The 21,572-nt window shown below is 48.0% G+C and overlaps 1 protein-coding gene across 47 annotated transcripts in view; it reads left to right on the top strand.

The window, feature by feature from the left end:
* Positions 1–21,572, top strand: part of TCF7L2 (transcription factor 7 like 2) — a 187,983-nt gene that overhangs the window by 61,386 nt on the left and 105,025 nt on the right. For all 47 annotated transcript variants that reach the window (XM_081267242.1, XM_081267241.1, XM_081267285.1 and 44 more), the window contains one exon: positions 14,846–14,947. In XM_081267242.1, the coding sequence (XP_081123368.1) occupies positions 14,846–14,947 (102 nt within the window). The remainder of the gene's footprint in view (positions 1–14,845; positions 14,948–21,572) is intronic.

A 21,572-nucleotide genomic window follows, 5' to 3' on the forward strand; every position in this document is an offset into this window, starting at 1 on the left:
AACAAAAATCAACACCGGCTTGGGAGAAAAGCAGCAGGTTTTCTCCAAGATTTTCGTTTTCTTTTTCATTTTTATTTTGTGCCCATTGCAAAACCTCCTTTAGACGATGATTTTGTGTGGTTTCTGGGTAGTCTATGAGCAGATGCTGCCAGGCGTGACCCAGGGCACTGCAGCACCCTGCTCTGTGGGCCAGTGTGTGCCCCCTACTGTGTGATCATGGCCAGCTTCTCTGCTGTGTGCAAACCTACGGGCCAACCTTAAGGGCATTTAAAACACATCTCTAAGGTAGGAACCTGTTGTGGGGGAAGGCGGAACTCAGAACCCTGGGCCGGCCACTGAGTGGCTGAGCACCTGGGAGGAGCCCAAATGGAGTAACAGGAAAATTCCACTTAACCAGAAGGCTGGGGGGTGAGCGGGCTGGACGAACCTGAGGCTGGTTAAGTAGGAATGTGTTTGGTCACTTTGCTTTACTTAGCCCGAAGTGTTCATTTCCTTTTAAGCACTATACAATGTACCTATCTAGGGATTTACTCTTTGGATGATTTAGAATCTTACAATAACTCAAGGGGTTTTTTATTCTGATGATACTGATTATATTAATAGCAATATAATAGCTAGCTAATAATATAATAGCTAGCATTTTCTAAGCACTTACCATATGCCAGGCGCCACGCCAAGCCTTTGATCCTTACAAGGACTCAGAGTCGGCTCTTTGTTTATATTCCCATTTTACAGACAAGCAAACCAGTGCTTAAGGAGGTGAGGTCGTTTATCCAAGCTTACCTACATCTCTGGACTGTGCGTATCTTCTCTGGAAGAACCCAACTCTTTTGGAAGTCAGCACTTGGCCTGTGTTAGACCCTCCATAAATGTCTTGTTGAGTGAGTGGAGTCGCGGAGCTTGATGGAAATCAGGTCTGAGCTGGCCCGGAGTGCCCGGGGCCCACAGAACTCAGTGTGCCGCTTTGGGTCCTCCTGGCATTGAATCCCATTAACCCAGAAGGGGCTCAGTGGTCCAAGGAAACTGAGCGAAGAGACCTTGTGGGGCATTTCCTGGGCACACTGGTGCGAACTGTCACTCAGGAATGTGCTGAGGTAGCGATTTCCTGTCGCAGCCGTGTGTGCTTTCCTTCGTGCCCTGTGTCTGTAGAGTGAGCCGGTCTGAGTCCAGAAGCCTTTTTTCGGTTGGGGTGTTGGTACTCACCTGTGCCTGAGGAGGGATTGGGCTTCACATGCCGTTTTTCTCCAGCAGAGACCTCATTAAATTGACTTCCTCATTCAGGCATTTGGGAAACTTCAGGCAGTTGGAGTTGAATTCTCACAGCAAAGCCCCTTCCAGGGTACAGAAAGACAGGAAGAGGGATCTGTTCAAAATGCCCAAATGAATGGTTTCCAACTTGCCCACTTGCATGTGAACTAGAATGGTGGGTCATTGGGTGCCCCACCTGGCAGCCTCTGATGCTGCGTTTACCTTCACAAATCACACACTTCCCTCTTCTCCCTCTTACTCCTTGCAAGGAGGTGGTTTGCTTTCGAACATAAACCCCGTCAGGCAAGTCTTTTTTTAATTTTAGCCCATTCATCCCAGGGCTTAAGTGGTAGTGGGGAGACCCCTGATCCCTGACTGCTGCAGTCTGCAGGGTATACTGTTACGATCCCCATGTTATCAGCCTCATTTTATAGGCAAGAGTCCAGAGGCACAGAGAAGTGGAGCCATTTGTCCGAGGTCCTAAAAGTGCCAAGCTGCAGATCCTGGATTTGACCCCAATCATTCTTGCCCCTCATGTGTGCTCTTGAGTACTCTACTGTGTCACCAGGGTCAAAATTAGGGAGCTTTCACCTTTATTTTTAACCCATCTGCTCCTTGTAGAACCTTCCTTCTACCAGCTCTATGAGGGGAGAGAAGGTGGTGACCTGTGGGATTGGCTCAGGCTGGAAGAGTGTCAGGAGCTGGGGTCAGATGGGTAAAGTAAAGAGACCAGCTGGTTCTTGGCCTTTGCCACCCAGGCCTTTCCTGGGATCAGGCCCTGTTCGGGCTGAGTCATCCCCTCTCCTGTAAGCCCAGGCTTCTTTCCACATCTTTCACTACTATCAAAAAATGGAGAGCTGAGATTCTGTCTCCCAAATCCCTGGGAGCTCTAGGAGTGCAGATGGCCAGGTCCTGTGGTCAGGGCTGGTTGGGATTACAAATAAACCGAAGCCTGGGAAACTTTCTTGCTATTAATAGAGCAGGCCTGGGGGGAGGGAGCTTACCCAACTTGATGCTGTTGGAATTGATTTTGCCCGTCCGGATGACATACTAATGACTGCGTGGTTAGCTTCAGATCATTACTGTTCCTTCCCGGGCCAAGTTCTAGTAAAGACCAAAACCACAGCAGCAGAGAACAAGTTGGTTTAGAGAGGCGCTGGGGCCTGGGCAAGAGAAGAGAGACTGGTCAGCCGGGGCCCACAGTTGAGAGGAGCAAGGAGGGTCGCACCCTGTACCCAGTTAGTGGTGTCGGCCAGCTCGGTGCCTTCACCCGGCTACTCCTTTTTCTGCTTTATTAAGCAGACATTTGAGTTGGTGTCTGCATTTTGATAGGTGGTGTCTTTTTTCTTCCAAAGTCTTGGTTATTTCAGGAAGTTTCTCTTTCAGCCTGTCAGGAGTCGGGGAGTGTGCTGGCCACCATTCTCTCTCTCTAGGGAGAAAGTCTTGCTTAAAACAGACCTGAGATCTTATCTCCTTAAATCACCCTCTTTGATTATAACATCCATTGTTCTGCTCCTTGCTTCTTGGCCTATATTGTCAGGCTGTGTATACAGTTAAAAAATAACAAAACAGCCCTGTGTTTCCGAAGTATTTCAGAGGAGACTTGGGAAGTGGACAGAACTGTATTTCCTTCCCCAAATGATCTTATTGTGCTCGAAATATCTCCTGCTAGTTTATTAAGGGAAGCTGTGATCTGGGGACAGAGCAGTGCCTCCGCCTGCAGATGTTATGCCACCCCTGGTGTGACTCCCCCCAAATGTATGCCACTCCTGGCGTGACTCCCCCGAGATGATATGCCACCCCTTGGGGGCAGCCCCATGTCCCAGGGAAGCCCCAAGCCTGTGCTGCCCAACTCCCTCTGACCTGTCCTGGCTGGTCCCTCTGCAACACTGGGAAGGAATTCGGGGTGTGGACTTCCTTGAGTGACTAGGATTAGGGCAGTGGAGTCTGCAGTCAGACGAGGAGCGGAGCGTGCGGGCAAAGGGGACCATTGTGCGAGGCTGCTCGGGACAGAAAGCCGGCCTTCATCTTTTACTGTGCCTAATGGACAATTGAGACATTCAGCTTACGCCTGAAAGCAAAGTGGGCCGGAATGGTCTAGCAGACCTCCCAGACGAAGCTTGTAGGAGAAGCAAATAGAGACAGGGATTACCAACAGGGGGAACAACTGGGGCAGAGTCCTAGGAGAGAATGTTTATTTCCTTGCTCTCTAGGAGGGATTTGGAAAGAGCCATAATCCTGGGTTAGGAGTAATTTGTTACAGCAAGATGATACTTGAGTGGCAGGCCGCTTCTGGCTGAGGCGGCAAAACGAGTGTTCAGGGGGGTCGTGGGGCCCGCGGAGGTCAGCGGCGCAGAGACCTTCACCCGGGTCGGGGGTTCTTCTCCCCGAGCAAAATTAACCAGAGGCGCTGCTGACCCCTCGGCTTCCCCGGTGCAGCGTGATGAGGCATCTCCACCTGCTTGTCACAGCTAGAGTCTGACAATAAAAATTTGGCCGGGGAGACCTTGCTGGAGCCACTGACCTCTTTCAGATGTGACAAGGGAGAAGAAATAAAAGCAAGATGCAGCTGGGGTCGTGGCTGGAGCTGGAGCTGGACTTGCTCTGGACGTCTTTTGTCTGGGAAGGGGGGAACATGGAGTGGGGAGGGAGAGTCCAAGTCTTGAGCGCTCCCAGCCATGGAGATGGGAAGGAATTTGGGAAGTCAGTTGCCTCATGATTCCTGCATTGAAAAGAACCCTTCTAGGTCGTCAGGACCCCGTTACTCGCAGACTTCGTACCTCTGAAAGGTCACCTGGTGGCTGCATCCCTACCCACTTCCAAGACAGACCGGAAGTTTCTGACTTTTAAATCCCCCAAGTAGTTGAAGAAACAGCAGATCGCAACTGCCTTCAGCCTCCTCCGAGTTTCTCATTTATTTCATTTGCGTGGTTTATCCTTTGAGGTTGAATATACAGTGAGGAAGTCAGTTGAGAGGCTGCAGGGAAGTGGGTTTTCATGCCCAGTTTTTAGATGGAGGAACTGAGGTGCCGACAGGGGAGGGGACTGTAGGATTTGGGATTCGGAATTGGCTGTGGTTTTATTGACTCAGGGCCGTGGGCCTTCTGTGTGCTGTTGGCCGTGGGCCCCGACAGCAGTCGTAACACTTCTAGTCCCTCCTCAGTACCTTTAATCCAGGGGGTGCTGAGCTCTTTTCCCTTCCTGAAGTCCTGGAGTTCCCCTGCCTTTGTAGCTATTCCTCCCCGAGATCCAGAACCATGTTTGGAAATTGCTCGTTTCCCATGAAGCCGTGGAGGGCAGTTCTGTGCAGAATAGTGCCTGGGTTTTCTGTGCATCGTGACATTCCGGATGGAATTATGTGTACGTGGTGTTCGTCTCCTAAGTGAATGTGGTAACCTTCCGGTGACTTGGTGCCTTCTTTTTTAGAAAAGTCATTTTTAATTGAGATATAATTCAGACCATAAAATTTTTCCAGTTGATATGTAAATTCAGTGATTTTTTTTCCAAATATTTATAAGATTGTGCAAATATCACCATTATCTATTCCCAGTACATCTTCATCACCCTGAAAAGAAACCTCAGTTCCCAAAAAATGGGTGCTCCCCATCACTTTCCCTCAGGTCCTGGCAATCACTAATTTACTTCTAGGATTTGCTTATTTTAGATATTTTATATAAAAGGAATCATGACATGATGTTTTCGTCTGCCTTCTTTAAGATAGCATAGTGAGCCGGGCATGGTGGCACATGCCTATAATCTCAGCTACTCTAGAGGCTCAGGTAGGATGATCGTGAGTTCAAAGCCAGTCTCAGAATTTAGTGAGGCCCTAAGCAACTCAGAGAGATCCTGTCTCTAAATAAAATATAAAAAAGGGCTGGGATGTGGCTCTGTGGTTAAGCACCCCTGGGTTCAATCCCCAGTACCAAGGAAAAAATAAATAAATAAAAAGATAGCCTAGTGTTTTCAAGGCTCATCCATGATGTAGCTGTGTCAGTATTTCATTCATTTTTTTAACTGAATAATATTCCATTTTTTAGAAGTGCCATCAGTTAAGACTTGGGCTTTCTTATCTGAGAACACCCCATGTTGAGCTAAGCTCTGGGTGGGTTCTCATGCTTGCTCCCAAGGCTGCTCTGTGTTCCAGCTCATCTCAGGTTTGTGGATACCTTGTTCGACCTCCAGAGGCCGTAGAGACACCAGTAACAGCCAAAACATTCCAGTTAGATTGACTGCATGGGCCTTTTCATAAGTATGCTGACTGCAATGGTTGATTTTAAAATGAAAGGTTGTAAATTCTTCTCTTCCTAAAGGTAGATGGTCTCTAGTCCACCTCTTCATGGGAGACTCCTATAGTTCATTGTTTGTCACCAGCTGGGGGGCCCTGGGGCATGGGCTTGCGTGGCTCTGTCTGGAGGCTGAAGAGGGTCACTGTTGGCACAAGATGGGAAGCAGGGCTCCTCCTTCCGGTTCTTCTGTGGCTTCATGTCTTCTGACCCCTGGCTTAGGGACTTGGACACCCGGGCCTCTGTGTTGGGCCCAGTCTTGGGACTGCCTGAAGACGCCTAGATGGCTGGTCTCGGGCTGCTTTGGTCACCATGCAGTGGAACTGTGAGGCTGGCTTCCTAGCAGTCCCCCTGTTCTTCAGAGAAGGCCCTGTGCACCTCTTTGCCCTGCTTTTGTGATCTCTCTCCTGCTTGGGCACCCGTTGTGTGTCCCTCTCAGACTCTTCTGGGTTCACATGGAGTGAGCAGGAACTCTCAGAAAACTGGTAGATGAAAAAGGTCCATGTAGACATACCCAAGTCCCACGTTCTGGTTCAGAAGCAGCAGTGACTGTGTGTGTGTGGCTAAGCCACTTTTCTTCTTCTTCACTTTCTTCTGTTTTAAGATGGGTTTGGAGCTAATTGGCTCTGACCACCTCCAAAGGATGTCTCAACAGTCAGTCTAGACGTTGAAAAGAGTCTGAGAAAGTCAGATGGCATCCACACAAACTCCACGGACTCATTATGACTGCCCTAGCCCTGGTGGCTGATGGTAATGAGTGGTCCTCAGGGTTGCCTGGCGAGGTGGGGGGTGGAGTGGGGTAGACACCTCCCACCCGCCAGGTGGGCCCACTCTCAGGTATTTTGATTAAGCAGTTTCCGAGTTGATAAGGATAAAAGTCTTGTAAACCAGCCAGCGAGGTTTGGGAGCTGTGGGATCATGTCATCATTGTGAATTAAATCATTCTTTACACCGTCTCTGCCTCCCTGGTTTGTGTCCCCGTACCATTCATTAGCTTCTTGTCCCATTGACTATGTCTTAGGTGATTTTTCTAGGCCTTGGCCACCCCTGTGTAGAACATCTGCTTATTAGAAAGTGCCACGGGGGATGCTGACTGCCTGTCTAATTCTGGCTGCACTTGGACCCGCTAAGATGTCATGATGTCGTGTGCTATTTGTGAAGAACCCCACCTTACCTGAGGGGCCCCCCACCTCATTCCATGTTAGAATGGCTCCAAATGAGGCTAGACTTCAGCTCAATAATTAAAGCCTACACCTTGCCTTATGTATACCTTGTCCAGTCACTGCTGACTGCCACCCTGGACCTCTGGACTGTTGTGATGCTGAGTACCCTTCACTGTCCATGCCCCACCTGACAGAAAACAAGGACTTTGGGTCGCTTTCCCCCAACTTTACCCTCTCTCAGCGCGAAGTAGCTTGGAGATGTCATCCCCCACTTTTCCATAGAAGTGGAAGTTGACAGTGGGGAAATGTCATAGTGGTCCCTTCACCTTCTGAATGTCGTCCTCATTGCTCTAAGGTTTATTAAAAAAATTTTTTTTTCTCTCTTCTCTCCCCCTAACGAGTTTATTTTTTTAAAAAAATTTTTAGGTATTGACAGACCTTTATTTTATTCATTTATTTCTATGTGGTGCTGAGAATCGAACCCAGTGCCTCACACATGCAGGGCAAGTGCTCTACACTGAGGCCAACCCCAGCCCTTCCCCAGCCAGTGGTGGAGACAGTATCCTCTTTCCCCCCCTAGTTAACTGCCCTTGGACACACCCACTGGAGGAAGGAGGACTGGGAAGTGAGTATCTCCCAAATTAACAAGTGAATCCCAACAGCCTTCAGGGTGCCCTGGGACCCCCTGTTGGAATGTAACCCGTGTCCTTCCTGATCCAGAGACTCACAGCCTTTGGGACAGGAGTGCCCGCTATTTCTCCTTTGCTAGCAAAGCAATAGAACTTCTTTTTCCTTTTTCTCGAAAAAGGAAAAAAGAAAGTACCGCGGGGACCCCTGTGCCAGAGTAGAAAGGGATTTTCAGATCATGCTCCCCCATTTCCTGCTGAAGGCCTGGGTGCAGAGTGGGGAAGAGATTGCCCAGTGAAGACGCGGAGTAATGGGCCCAGTTAGTGGAGGTGCTGGGCCTGGAAAATAGGTCTCGACCCCGCACTGTGCTGTCCCAGGACACAGGAATAATTTTTTTTTTTTTTTTTTTTTTGGTACTAGGGATTGACCCCAGGGATGCTTTGCCACTGAGTTACACTTCAGCCCTGTTTTATTTTTAATTTTGAGACAGGGCCTCCCTAAGTTGCTGAGGCTGGCCTCCAACTTGTGATCCTCCTGCCTCAGCTTCCTGAGTCCCTGGGATGAAAGCCACCACACCTGGCCCACATGGTCATCATTTCAAGAGAAGGAGGGAGGCAGGTCTGGGACCCCGTTTGGCGTGGGAGGAAGTTCTGTACAGATGGCCCTTCTGTAGCCGTACCTTAGCTTCCCTGATCGGAAGCTAGCTCAGGGCCAGGACTGGGGAATGGTAGGCAGGGTAAAGAACGTCGAATTTCACGTTTTGGTCACTGGATTTTTTTTGTTGTTGTTGTTTATTAGTGATGGGCTCGTTTTGCTTTGTCTCCTCTTTCCTACTCGTTGCCTCCGTAGCTCTGGTGGAAAAATTTCCTTAGCAGAAAATAATTCATTGTTTTCCCACAGACCAGGGAGGCACAGATGATAGATGTGGGAGAGGGATGTGTACTACCTTGGGGACCCTGTGGGACCTGCCCTTTGCTGTTACTCTAGAGTCACTTTCACTGGTTGTGTTCAGGCCACCATACCTAAACAGGAGAAAACCAGGAGAGGTAAGAAGGGGTGGGGGGTGGCCGAACCCCGGGCACTGGGCCGCCACCTCAGGCAGACCGTGTCCTGCTTCACTGGCCTCAGTTTCTTCCTTGCTGGACGGTTAGTTCTACTTTCTACTCACTGATTTCATAGAGTTAATTGTGGATGTAGGTTCCAACTCTCAAAATATGAAGTGATACTATCAGGGCCCTTTAGATCCTTACAAAGAAAAAGGCTTATGAGAAAAAGGTCAATATGGTATTTCACTTAAAACTTAGAATGAGAGACCCTGGAGACAGGATGAGGCCATTCAATTGTTTCACCCAGATACCTGATCCCACCCCCACCCCCACCCTGCCACCATATTCTTTTTATATGAGAAATAGGACTTAAGGGCAACTTTTTCTGGATTCCTATACATCGTGCTTTCTTTAAGAAAAAAAAAAAAAAAGTCCAAACAAATAAGCAGCACCTAACCCTTAAGATCATACTGATCCCCACCCCTACCCCTACCCCTACCCCCATGGTGTTTTGTTCCTGGGTAACTGGTAGTACATACTCTTTTAAGCTAAATCCTAACAACCAGAAATCATATATTCTCTTTTCTAAGCTGCAGTCATGCATCATGGGCAAATAAAGCCTTTTAAAATAGAGCCTATCTGGATTTTTCTTCTTTGGAGTATATTTTCACCTAGGACAAGGCAGCCTGGTCTCCTGTACCTTCTGCATCTGGAGGGAGGTTGGTCAGATAGATTTTGTGGTGATACCCCTGAGGATCCTGCAGGACCCTGAAAGGACTTTTGCAATAGTGCCCCATAGTTTCAGCATTAGTATGTTTGATCAGCGCTAACTTTTGGAAAGAGAGTAGAACAGAATATTAAATCGACCACAATTCCTTAATCTATTGTGTATAAGTTGGGTTTTTCCTGATCCCTGAGAGCAAAACTACTCGTTTATAAGGAGATAGGCTGGATTTTCTGTGTCCTATTTCTGAGGAATGAAGTTGGTTCAGAAAGACACGGGCCTGTTCCCTACAATCTGTGAGTGTGCTGTCTCTTGGGTGATCCTCCCATCAGAGGTGCCAACAGTGTGTGACTGCTCTTGGGTTGGGTACTTGAGCACACTATTTCCTTACTTTTTCCTCCCTGCAGTGAGTGGCTTCTTCTCGCGCCCTGTGTTAGGTGCTGTGGAGTGATGTGAAAAGCGTGATCTAGTTCTTCCCTCTGTGCTGGGTATTTGAACCAGAGTTGGTGTGAGTGGCCCTCAGTGAATCAGGAACAAGCCAACTCAAAGGGGAAAGAAACCCAAGGACTGGACATGGTGGGCCATGGCTAGGTATATAGGCAGAGGCTTAGACTTCCCCTGTTATTAGAAATGAAGCAACTTTCTGGCACTAGTGCGTTAGGAAGACTCAGTGGTGGAAATCCATCATGAGGATGCATCCAAGTAATTTGATTTCCTGTAAAATGAATTTCCTAGGAAAAAGCACCCTGGTCAGAAACAGCGGGTGGAAGAGACACTGATGTTTGTCCTAGGAGCTCACTGTCCCTGGCTGGGAGGCCGCCTGGAGGACCTGGTTTTCTGGAAGAGACCAGCCCTACTGCATCGAACAGTCTGTCCAGACCCCATGCTGTCCCTCTTCCCACCTTGAACTCTGCTTGCCTTTGGCCGCGAGCCCTTGGCCGATGCCCTCTGTGGGTGGCTGACTTTAACCCAGCCTGTCGGAGAGTTCTGGAGGGAGGCGCTTCTGAACCTAGACAGTTGGTCCCACAGCTCTGGGATTGCTTCCCCCGAGGCTTGAGGAAGTCCGGTTTGCCATTGTTTGGGGGTGATCTGATGTCATGTCACCACTGTCCCCTGGGAAAGTGGGTGAGAGCTGCTGAACACGTGAACCTTTCCAGTCAGAATTGCTCAGGGGTCTCTAAAACTTCCATTTTGGAAAGGAGGGGTAGTTATTTCGGTGAGATTGTGGTCTAGTGGTTAGACCTTGTGACTGGGAGTCTCGGCCAGAGGGCTTGGAATCTTCCAGGCTATTCCCCCAAACCTTTTTGCCAGGGGTGGTTGAGTCCAAAAAGTTGCTTTCAGGCCGTTGAACCCACTTTCCTACTCGCCCAGTGAGGGCCGCAGCTTCTCTGGCAGGACCCTTTCTCTCAGCCAGGGACGGCCAGCTCACAGGCCACAGCTGGCTGGCCACCTGCTTTTGCATGGCCTGCTTTTGCATGGCCTGCAAGGGAAGAGCGATTTTTATTACTTTAAAAATGGTTGAAGAAATCAAGTGAGGCATAGTAATTCAGATTTCAGTGTCCTTGAGTACGTTGATTGGCGCGCAGCCACCACACAGCGCACCCATGCCTTGCCTGGGGGTGCATTTGAGTTACCAGTGGCAGAACCTAGTGGTCATGGCAGAGGTGGTGTGGACCTCAAAACCCAAGATACGGACTATCGGCGCTTCACAGGAGAAGGGTGCCAGCCCTGCCCTGAGCAAACACAGGGCCGTCCCCACTGGCCTGTCCATCTGTGGAACGGAGTGACTGAAAGGGTAGTGCCGGGAAGCCTTGCTGATGTTCAATCAAGTTTCCCGGCAGCCTTGTCATTCTCATTGCCACCGCCATCTGTGTTCTTTGAGTTCTTCTGTTTGTTTAGAGAAGAAATTTGCACGAAAGCCTGAAACCCTCAGTAGCACCCGCAGGTGGCAGGTTCCAGGAATGGAGGATTCCAAAGGACACAGGTGCCGTATAGGGACAGGCTGGGTCAGGCCGCCGGAGTAGGCGCTGACTGCTGCTAACCTGCCTCCCACCCCCCCAACCTCCATTCTGAAGGCCGGTCTCCTTCGCCTTCACTTTCCCTTTTACGGTGGGGAGGTGGCGGGGAAGAAATCAGATGCTCACCTTTTTCTTTTGCTGACAATTTAACAGGCTTTCCCACCACTTTGATTCTTGTCAGGCCCTGGGTGTTGTATATATTTGGAGACTTTGCCCACAGGTCCAAAGCTTAACTTAAGCTCCCTGAGACATATCATAAAATATGATTTGGGGGAAAACCCTAATGGGCTATGATCAGAACATGATTATTAAACAAAGGATGAAATGCTTAAGCCAGGATGGCCTTTAAAAAAAAAAAAAAGAAATGAAAGCCGAGCAGACTCCATTTCAACAGTTTTCAATGTCAGAATTCCCACAGCCCCGTTTGATTGCCGTTTGTTGAAAAGCTTAATGTTTTTGTAGGCAATTCATAATTTCCACGTTGAGCAGCCTAAGAGAAAGAGTGCTGGAGCCCGGTGTTGTTTTTATAGTGGGATGGTGGGAACTTTTTTTTTTTTCTTTTTTTTAAAAAACTTTCCCAAAAGGATGTAAAACTGAAGCCAAGCTGTGGGGAAAATGTAGCATAACGTTCCAGTCCTTTTGTAAATCTGAGATGCCTCCTCCTCCAGGTCTTCCTCTAGGACCCAACAGAATAGAATTTCCTGCTGTTTAATGTCTCCAGGAAGGAAGAGATTTTCCTCTAGGCTGTAATCGTACCTAATTTCCTTTTTCTTCCCTTTATTTATTTATTTTCCCCATTAATAAGGACCAATTGTAGAAGATGAAGGAACCTGGGGAACCCATTCCTTTTGGAGGAGGTTAATAACAACTTCCTTTAAAGACTCCTGTTGTACCCCTTACTTCCCCAAAAGGAGCATTGTCAGCCCGAATGCCAGTTAAGAGTCAAGGGAGGATCAGGGATTTGTGGGTGCCCAGCTGTTCTGTGGCATCAAATTGCACCGGGTAGGAGAGTTTGGGGCTGTCATTGTGGAGTTCCTGCAAGTCGGCGGGACCAGGGCTGTCTTCCTCCACCATCTGGATTCCGTTAGCTCTCTCTGGGCAGCAGGGCCGAGTCTCATTTCCTCCAACCAGTAATGTTATATAGGCAGTGATCCTGGGCTGCCCTAACATAATTGAAAATTATGCGTGTTGTAGGCTCAGAGCGCTGAAATGCAGGCTCATAAAAATATGTGGTGTAGGTAGCCTATGGAGATTGGATATGGCACACAATGAAGCTTTTATGTAAAATAAGAATTGTAAGTCTCTGCGTTAATATTGCATTATGGGCATGACAGTTCCTGGGTGGGGTCTTTGGGGCAGGTCTGTCACCTAAACCAAGCCTGAATTTCCTGATTCTATGGAGCCCGAATTAGAATGCAATCGAATCAGTTTTGCAGATGGCAGACCCTGAAGCTTGTCCACCCACTTCACCTTCTCTTTGGAGAGAAGCAGGAGGTGGGTGTAGGTGGGTCCGCCCAGCTTTGCATTTGGGCTCACGGGCTTTTGTGAGATGGAGAGGTGAGTGTTGGCGGGTGTCCATTTTGGTTGGCCTCAAGGAAATGACTCTATTGAGTGGTTTTGACCAGTGCAGCCTGTGTTTATGTGGCAAGTGAGAATGGGAAGCAGTGGGGGTGAGACAGGGCACAGCAGATTCCCAGAGCCCTCTGGCTCGGGTATAGGCTGAAGGACCTTGGGAACATTTGCTTCAGCGGTTCTCTCCTCAGGCGATACTGGTCCCAAAGACACTGGTATGTGGAAATGGTTGGACTGTAAGGACAAGTGGGAGGGTCCTGCTGGGATTCACTGTCTGGGGGACTGGAATCCTACAGTCAGTGTTCAGGGCGGACGTCCACCCACTCTGCCATCACAGACCAACATTAGAGACCTGTACCAGGGATTTAGTGCAAGGTCCGGGGTCATGTTACGCACAGAGCCAGGTTCCTTCACAGCCGAGCCTTCTCAGTAGAAGTTGTAGAAGATGCAGTTATCCTGTGTAGGTGTCAGCAGGATAAATCAACTGCATTTTATGCAGGTGGCTCAAGTCTAGGATCTTCAGCACCAAGGATTACTGGGTTCGGTTTTAATTTGTCCCACAGTTGTATCTCTGAGGAGTCTTGGATTGGCTTGTGGATAATTTTTACCCTTCTCTCTCTCATGAGGTTTGTGCAGTCCCTTCTTGCTGGACTGTTCTATGCTGTTCCTTTTCTTATCAAGGTTCGTTCTGGGCAGCCTTCCTATGTCTCTTCTCAGAAATTCTGTCATCCCTCTTGGTGATACTCGAGCAGCTTCCCAGTGATCTGCCTTGACTTACCCATGAGCTGTGGCCCCTTCAGGCAGGATAAGCTCCCTGGGGCAGGTGTCTTTGTATCCCCATAATGCCTAGATAAAGGCTGGGTTGAACACCAGTCACCAGTGTCATGGAATAAAAGTTGCTGGGTTGGGCTGGGGATGTGGCTCAAGCGGTAGCACACTCACCTGGCATGCGCGGGGCGTTGGGTTCGATCCTCAGCACCACATACAAACGAAGATGTTGTGTCTGCCCAAAACTGAAAAATAAATATCAAAAAATTCTCATTCTCTCTCTCTCTCTCTCTCCTCTTTTAAAAAAAAAAAAAAAGTTGCCAGGCAGTGAATATTTAAAAAAGCTCCTTATTTTGCTTTGGGTCTGTGAAGAGTTAAAGGTGGCTCATGATATGCTCTCGTAAGTATTATCTGGCACATTGGCCAATTGGCCTTTGAACCCTTAGAGGCTGATGCCAATGTGCTTATAAGCATCATGTCTAAGTTTCCTTGGGTTGTCTGAAGTTCTCCTGAGTGAAACTGTTGAGATTGACAAGTCAGTTGCCTGGGAGTTACTTAAACATGTGCTAAGTATCTCTGGGACTGGGCAGGCACCTCACTTCTGTTTCCCTTACTGTAAAACAAATCCAGGATGGAGTCAGTTGATCACTCAGGTCATCCTGACAGCTGATGTGTGACTTTGGACAGCAATGGTTTGCTTGTGCAGTATATTTATCCATTTCATAGTTCAGAAAAAGGCAGGGAGGGACATAATGGGCTCATGACTTTATATTTCTCTCTGGTGAACCTGTGCCTGTTTAAGCAGTCAGTTGAAATGGGCACGTAAATTACATTGTTCTCTGGGTGTGAGTCTGTTGCTGGGAAATATTTTTTTGTCTTTCAAGCTTTTGGATTGGTTGAGGAACTCTGTGTCACTCTTAGGTAAGCAGCTTCTATGACAGGAAGGACAGTTGTACATAAGTGCTCAGCTTTTCTTTAAATTTGGAGGATGGGGGCCTTTGAATGATGAAGGTCACTGAAAGAATGGATTTGGAATTGAAATGTCCTAGGACATTTCTGGCTTGAGATTTGCTTTTTTCTTCTGGGAGAACTCTGGGTTCCTTCCTTTCTTTCCTCTTCCCCTCACCAGCCCCCCAATTAAGGTGGTATCAGTAGACCCATTTTATCCAAAGCCACCGGGTAGTTTGACTGCAAAGATAAACTCCAGTTGCTTATAGCGTTAGTGATCAGTATTTGAGCGTTGAGCTCCAGGGAAGACCTTTCTGATACTGCATGCTTTTTCTTTTGTTGTAATTTGCATGTGTTTAAAAAGTTTCTGTCCTGTGGAAGAACAGCCATCGCTCGCCTGAGCTGTTTTGCATTTCTTTGTTTTAATTCATGGTTTCTTGTTTTCCAGTATCTCCAGATGAAATGGCCACTGCTTGATGTACAGGCAGGGAGCCTTCAGAGCAGACAGGCCCTCAAGGACGCCCGCTCACCGTCACCAGCACACATCGTTGTAAGTAATCCCCCAAAGACAGTTGCCTCCGTTACTGGGGGACAAAGACGAAAAGTCTCTTTTGGTGGTAACAGGCCTTGTTTGTCAGTTCTTTCTTTAATTTTTTTTTTTTTAATGGCTATGGTTTAAATTTATGAAGTACTTAGTTTTGCTGATGGCTCTTATTGATCGTATCCTAACTGAAAATTTCCCAAGTCCTTTTCCTGCCCTTTTCTCCACGTATTGGGTTAGGATAGTCTCGTGGGCTCCGGTTAGTAGGACACAGTCACCACGGTTGGGGAAACTGGAAATTGCATCAGCAGTCTAAAGGAAGGCCAGTGGGGGAGGCAAGGTAGGTACCAGGGCATTAGGATACGTACCGTGGGCCTGAGGCTCTCCAATCGCAGTGCCCCACGATTTATCTTAACATTTGTTGAAAAGTAACATTCTGTACTAGCATTAGGAAATTTCAGCTGTCTGGCTGATGGTGACCCCAGAGCAGGAATGAACTTAGGCTAAAATTAAATTTAATTCATGGCTTGGAAAGCGTGTGGGTTTGACATGGAGAACATTTGTTTTTAGTACTAAGAGACTACAACATACAGTGTGTGTCTACATGTATTTTTAATGCACTTTCTTAGAATTTTGTAGGCTCTGAAAGTTTGTAAATTAACCTCTTGAGAAGATAGTGCAGCCTTATTAGAATATTTATTCCCTTCTATGTATTTATATCATGAGCTGGACTTCAGACTTTTGAAATAATTAATGAAAGACATATTTTCATAATGAATCCACGACAGGTAGAGTTAGGCAAATCGTGAAACAATTCATGTATTTTTTATTAAAGCATTGCAAAATGTTACTCATTACTATATTCTGCCTCTCTATTTCTTGTAATTTCTAAAAATTGCAAAATAATTTTCTTGAGTCGTAGAATCTTACCATGCATTGTGTCAAATTGCAGGCCAGCTGCCTCCTTATTTTGTGGCTTGCTGTGCTGGAGTATATCTTATTTAATTAGTTATACCTCTGTGGTGTGGGTGTCCATCGCAACAATTTTTTTTTAAACTGCATGTTGAGTCATGATTAGTGAGAACGTCAGCTCCTCATGCAGGAAGAAGGATGACGTTTGCCAGATTCTTCCTTCTCCCTCCGACAGTGACGGATGCTCCTAGAATCTCCAGATTTCAGGGCTAGAGGAAACTTCAGATCATTTTAGGCACTGCCTGACCTTAGAAGAGGAAACTGAGGCCAGAGATGCCTTAAGTGAACTGCCCAACGTCACACACGGAGTTAGGAGCAGAGCGAGACCCAGATCCAGTTCTCTGCTCCCTTGGCTGGGCTTTGTGGTATATTCCCTTCAGGGAGAGGGAAAAGTCAGTCTCCGTGGCTGGCCCTGTTGTACTTACTCTAAGTTGGATCATCAGCAGGGACAGTGACAGAGGGGTAAAGAAGTCAATGGCTTGGGGTACTGGTGCAGGTTTCTCCTGGAAAATGGAATACCGTGTCTTAAGGAAAAAAAAAAAAGAATTAAGGTACAGAGATTTCAAAGTGTGACCCTCCTAGAGTCTTAGAGGCGGGGCGAGGAAGCCTGCCCATTCCCCCTCTCCTGCCTCCCTGGGCTTCCCGGTGTGGTACCAGGCTTTGGAATTTATTTCTCTGAAATGCTCACTGGAACTTTCCCACCTATTTTAACTTTAGAGAAATGATTTCCTCTTTATAATCTCTCCGGGGCCTTTGTGTCTTTGAGTGTGCAAAGGAGATTCAGGTCTTAGGAGTGGTTTCAGAGTGGACGCAGCCCCTTGTGGTTGTGTCGCAGGTCCGTGGGAAGCTCCTGTGGTGGGCAGCCCACTGTGCGAGAGTGGGGGTTGTCTGCTTGGAGAGGGCTGGTGGCCCCCGGTCTCCCCCAGTCCCACAACAGTTGTTGCAGCTTAGGTCCTCAGAGCCTTGTTTTCTCACGTGGAAATTAACGATCTGGACAAGATGGTAGGACATTTTTTCCAGAGCTAATGTAGATTTTGGCAAGGGGAGCAGAGTGGGGACTCAGGTGCCCTTTTCCTCTGCTGTTTAACGCAGGGCACATTTACCATAGCAACCACTTTGGAGCGCACATCACCTTTGAGATGGGGACCTTTGTCCAAAGGAGCCACAGCTGGCAGCGGGTACAGGATCTTGCATGATTCCTGCTGTGCCCTTGGGAACTTGAGGACCAGCCATTGTGTAGGGAATGCGTTGATGTAGGACGGTATACTCTGGGACCTGGGGAGAGGAGAAAAGCCATAAGTTTGGACAAAAGAAGACGATTTGTGAGATTGTAATGCTTGTTATGACAGTGAAAGGTGACTATGGCCCCAAGAGTCACCCCTGTTCTCTGTTTGTGCAATCTTCACCCGACAACGGAGGACTAGAAGAGGGAGTTTTAGGCAAGGAGAGTTAGAGGGAGATGGGAAAGCAGGGTGCACAAGAGACTGGGGGTGTTGACCTCCTCATCTCTCTGCTTACCTGTAATTTTTGGGATTGGGGAATCCATTTTCCTTGGGACCACATGATTATGTAATTACTTTTTCTCTGGACATAGGGGAGGGGGTCATTAGCGTACCTGGGCAGGTACAGAATGTCTGTCTGTGAAGGGATCTCTCTGAAGCACGGCTTCTGCCGCAGTGGAGTCTTTGTGGAGTTTCAGGTCTGGTTCAGGTTGAGGTTCAGCCATGATTGGCTAAGTTTTCTCCAGACACACAGGGCTCTTCCTCACTTGTTGGGTTCTATTCTGTTAAGCAGAATGTTGTCACATCACAGTGTTTTGCCAGAGTTGTTTCAAAATAATCATCTAAGGGTTGCTTCCTAATTTCTATGAAATTTGGATTTATTGTAACTTTTGAGCCAAGTTGTTTCATAATTATTTCCAATGTTTCTTTTTGAAAATAAGGAAGTGTTCAGGGTTTGTTAGTAATCATTACAGGCTAACAGCTCTCACAGATTGCTAACAAAATAACTTTCTCCAGCACCTGGTATAGGGCAGAATCCTCATGGGAATTCAGAACATTTTGTTGGAATATTTTAATCTGATTGGATTTTTTCCCATGTGATATGTGGGCCACCACATTGTAAAAAGTTGATATGTTCAATAAATGTTTTCAACAAGTGCAGTTTGCTTGTTTAGCCGACATGGGGATGTGCCCCAGGGCCTTGCATGTGCTAGGCAAGTACCTTACCACTTGAGCTGCATCCCCAGCCCCATCAACAGTGTTTAAGAAACAAACTCCACAGATTTTAGTTCCTGCAGCTGAAGCGGCATCCTGGTTGTCTGCTGGCGACTGCTGATCTGTGTTCAGGGGAGAGAGGAAATCATTCTCTGGGGATGGATGATGTCTTGATTGGCTGGCTAAGAAAAGAGCATTTACATCACTTTCCAGATCCCTTTTCTCAAGGGGCTGGGGTTGTGGCTCAGAGGTAGAGCACTTTCCTACCATGTGTGAGGCACTGGGTTCCATCCTCAGCACCACTTAAAAAAAAAAATAAAGATATTGTGTCCACCAAATCCCTCTTCTTGCCCCATCCCATTTTCTACTTAATATAACTAGCCCATTTCTTTGTGGTATTTCAAAACTTGTGTTTTAAATTCTTGACCCATTTGCTTCTCACTCACTGAGGGCCAGGACTGGCTTGTGCTGAGTGGTGGTGGGAACCTGGGCTGACCCACCTCCAGCGGCTGGTAAGCTGCGGGCTAGGAGCTGCTCCCTGGGTACCACCTCTGGTGTCTTTGCTGTACAAAGACTTTTCATTTAACTTCCTTTGTACTTGGCAAAAAAAGATTCTGGACCAAAAATGGTGGTATTTTGGAATAGTATGTATCTTACAAACCAGCAAAAGGCTTCAAAAGTTTTTACAATTTATCTTGGGGGTTTCCTTTTGAAGTCGATGTGAAATTTCACCTTGGGGTGGATTTCTAGAATTTCTGTCTCGGGCGTTTTGTTGTGTAATGAGCATCGAAGTGCGGGATAGGAGAGCAGACCGAATCCTGAGGAAGATAGCCGCAGACAGCGATGGTGCAAGTTTTTTGTTGTTATTGCTTAAATGCTGAACGCCAGGGGAAGGCTCTTAGGAAACAGCTTGCTGAATAGGACCCGGGATGGGGCTCCACCGCCTGCTGAGCGTTTTCAAGTAAGCTCAGGGCAGGAGGAACCTCTCATTTTGTTTCTGAAGAGTTAGATGCATGCAGTGCTGCCCCACTGGATGCTTGTGTGGACCTGGTATGTGCCGGTGGCTCTGCTTTAGGGCTGGCGAAGCCAGGGCAGCCCCTCCTGGAGTGGGAGGTGCTGTGCCAGGTACCATGAAGGAGTAGAGAGGGCTGTCCAAGGTGACCAGGGAGACTTGATTGTGACCGGGATGTTCGTGGGGATTTTGTGCCTTGGTGGCCACATGAGAGAGGGATGTTTCAGAAAGGGTGGTTGGTGGGTCTTCTGGTGTTCTACGGCACAGTGGGCTAATGAGGATTGACAAGAACTAATTGCATATTTCAAAACAATTTTCAAAAACAGGGTTGTGAATGTTCCCCACACAAGTAGAGGATGAACATTTGAGATGATGGATATGCTGTTCCCCTTATCTCATCACCGCACATTGTATACTTGTGTTGAAATGTCACACTGTACAACTCACATATAGATAATTATTATGTGTCAACTAAAAGTTAAAAACAAAAGTCAGAAATGGTATTTGAACGATTGTTGAAGTTGGCCAGAGAAGGGGTAAGAGTGGAAGACTGTTCCATGCCAAATGAAAAATGCACATGAAGGTCCTAAAGGAAAGAGTTGGCTTAGTGATAAGCAGTGTCAGGTGGGATGGCCAGGGTGGGTGGGGTGGGAGAGTGGGTGGAGGTGCAATATGGCAAGGACCTGGCATCTGATCCTAACCACTGGGGAGTCATGGCGGGGTTTGACTATCAAACCTGCCTTAGTGGCTGTGTTGAGCTCCTGGCGGGGTGGGGGGAGGTGAAGGAGAGCACATTGGGGACCATCAGCAGAACCCATGGGTGCTTTAGGTGTTGGCACTGAGGGAGCAAGCTAGGTGATGGGAGCCTGCTGTTGCCCAAAGGGGAATGCTGGAGGAGGAGTAGGTTTGTGGTATTTGCATGGATCGATTATAGGTTCATTCATGGATCCTGCCAATAGTGATTCCTTATGGTGTGCAAAACCCCCTCCTGGACATTGAGAGAAAGTGAAGTCAATGACAGGCAGTAATCCCAATGGTAGTGAAGGGACCTGTGACATTTCCTCCAAGGCAGGCATTGTTCTGGGGGCTTCATGGATGTTGCATTATTGCCACTCTGCAGAGGAGGAGCTGGGTACAGTGGGGTTCAGCCTGATGGCTCCTGAGCACCCCCACCCACCGCCATGATGGCTGGTAGACAAGTAGGTGGGATTCTAGAGCCATGTGTGTGTGGCGTGCCCTGTGCTGCCAGCGGGTCTTCAGAGGGAGTCTCCACCCACCCAGGCCCCGCATGGCTCAAGAAGACTGGTAGCTTCTGGGATATTCCCAAGACTGGCTGGGATTTGGTTTCTGGGTTGTAGGTGTTGTGACTCTACAAATGGCTCAGGCACACACTGTGGGAACGCGGAGTGTCGTCCTCGGTGAGGGGCAGGGCTTGAGAGTGTGAACCTATACTGGACGTCCTAAATGCTGTGCATGTGTGCGTGGCCTGTCTCCATCCCCACTGCCACATAGGTATGGACTCTCCTGGTTTTTATATATTTCTTTATTTTTTTAAAATTCATTTCTCCGTGACTCAGGCGGACTTTCTCAGCGTGTGTTTCCTGGTGGCAGCTGAGTCAGAACTTTCTCACTTCACCGACAGGGCCGTGGCGAGGTTGTCTGTTTTGTTTAAGGACATAAAGCCAGCCTGTGAGCACTGTGAAAATATTATTAGTGTTGTAAGTAGAGCTAGTTGTCCTAATATGGAGAGTCAGTCAACCAGGTTGAGTTTTTCTTTTGGGGGTGGGGGTGGGGGTGGGGAGAGGAGAAAGTGATGGATGGAATCATTGTGTGACATAAACCCCAAAGTGGACTTGGACCATTGTGGGGTTCAGGGTCAGTGAGTGGTCCAAAGTGTCCTGTCCCCTCAGTAGCTCTGTTCTGGTGAGGAGCACTGGGGTCCTTGAGGTCTGGGCTCCTGGGGTGGTGGCAGGACCTTGTCAAGAAGGACTGTCACCTTGGTGTGTCCCCTCTTGATCAGACCCACATCTGCAGGGCCTTAAAGCCCCACACCATCTCTTTTCCCTGCATCCCTCCTATGTCCTGTCATTCTTGGGAAGTTGACCATCATCCTGGCTGTTCTTGGATGCTTCCAGAACAGGGGAGCCTGTCTCTGTGGAGACCACTGCGGGGTCAGGGGACGCCGTGTGGATTGTTGGAGTTCTGCCTTTGTAGTGAGCTGAGATGGCGCTCCTGGAAGTGCGCGCTCGTGGGTTGGTGTTCTCTTCCACCTTTCTGTGTTCCCCTTACATGTCTTGACTGTTTGAAGGTGGCTATTGTACACCCACCCCTCCATCACCAAGTTGTCTGCGGAGAGTCATCCTCGATTGTAATACCTGAAACTAGCTCAGCAGTGAAATAGCAGGTTTTTTGTTTAAGACATTCTACCTCTAAG

The sequence above is a fragment of the Spermophilus citellus genome, assembly GCF_964194105.1.
Source record: "Spermophilus citellus genome assembly, chromosome: 15".
In the NCBI taxonomy this organism is placed as follows: domain Eukaryota; kingdom Metazoa; phylum Chordata; class Mammalia; order Rodentia; family Sciuridae; genus Spermophilus; species Spermophilus citellus.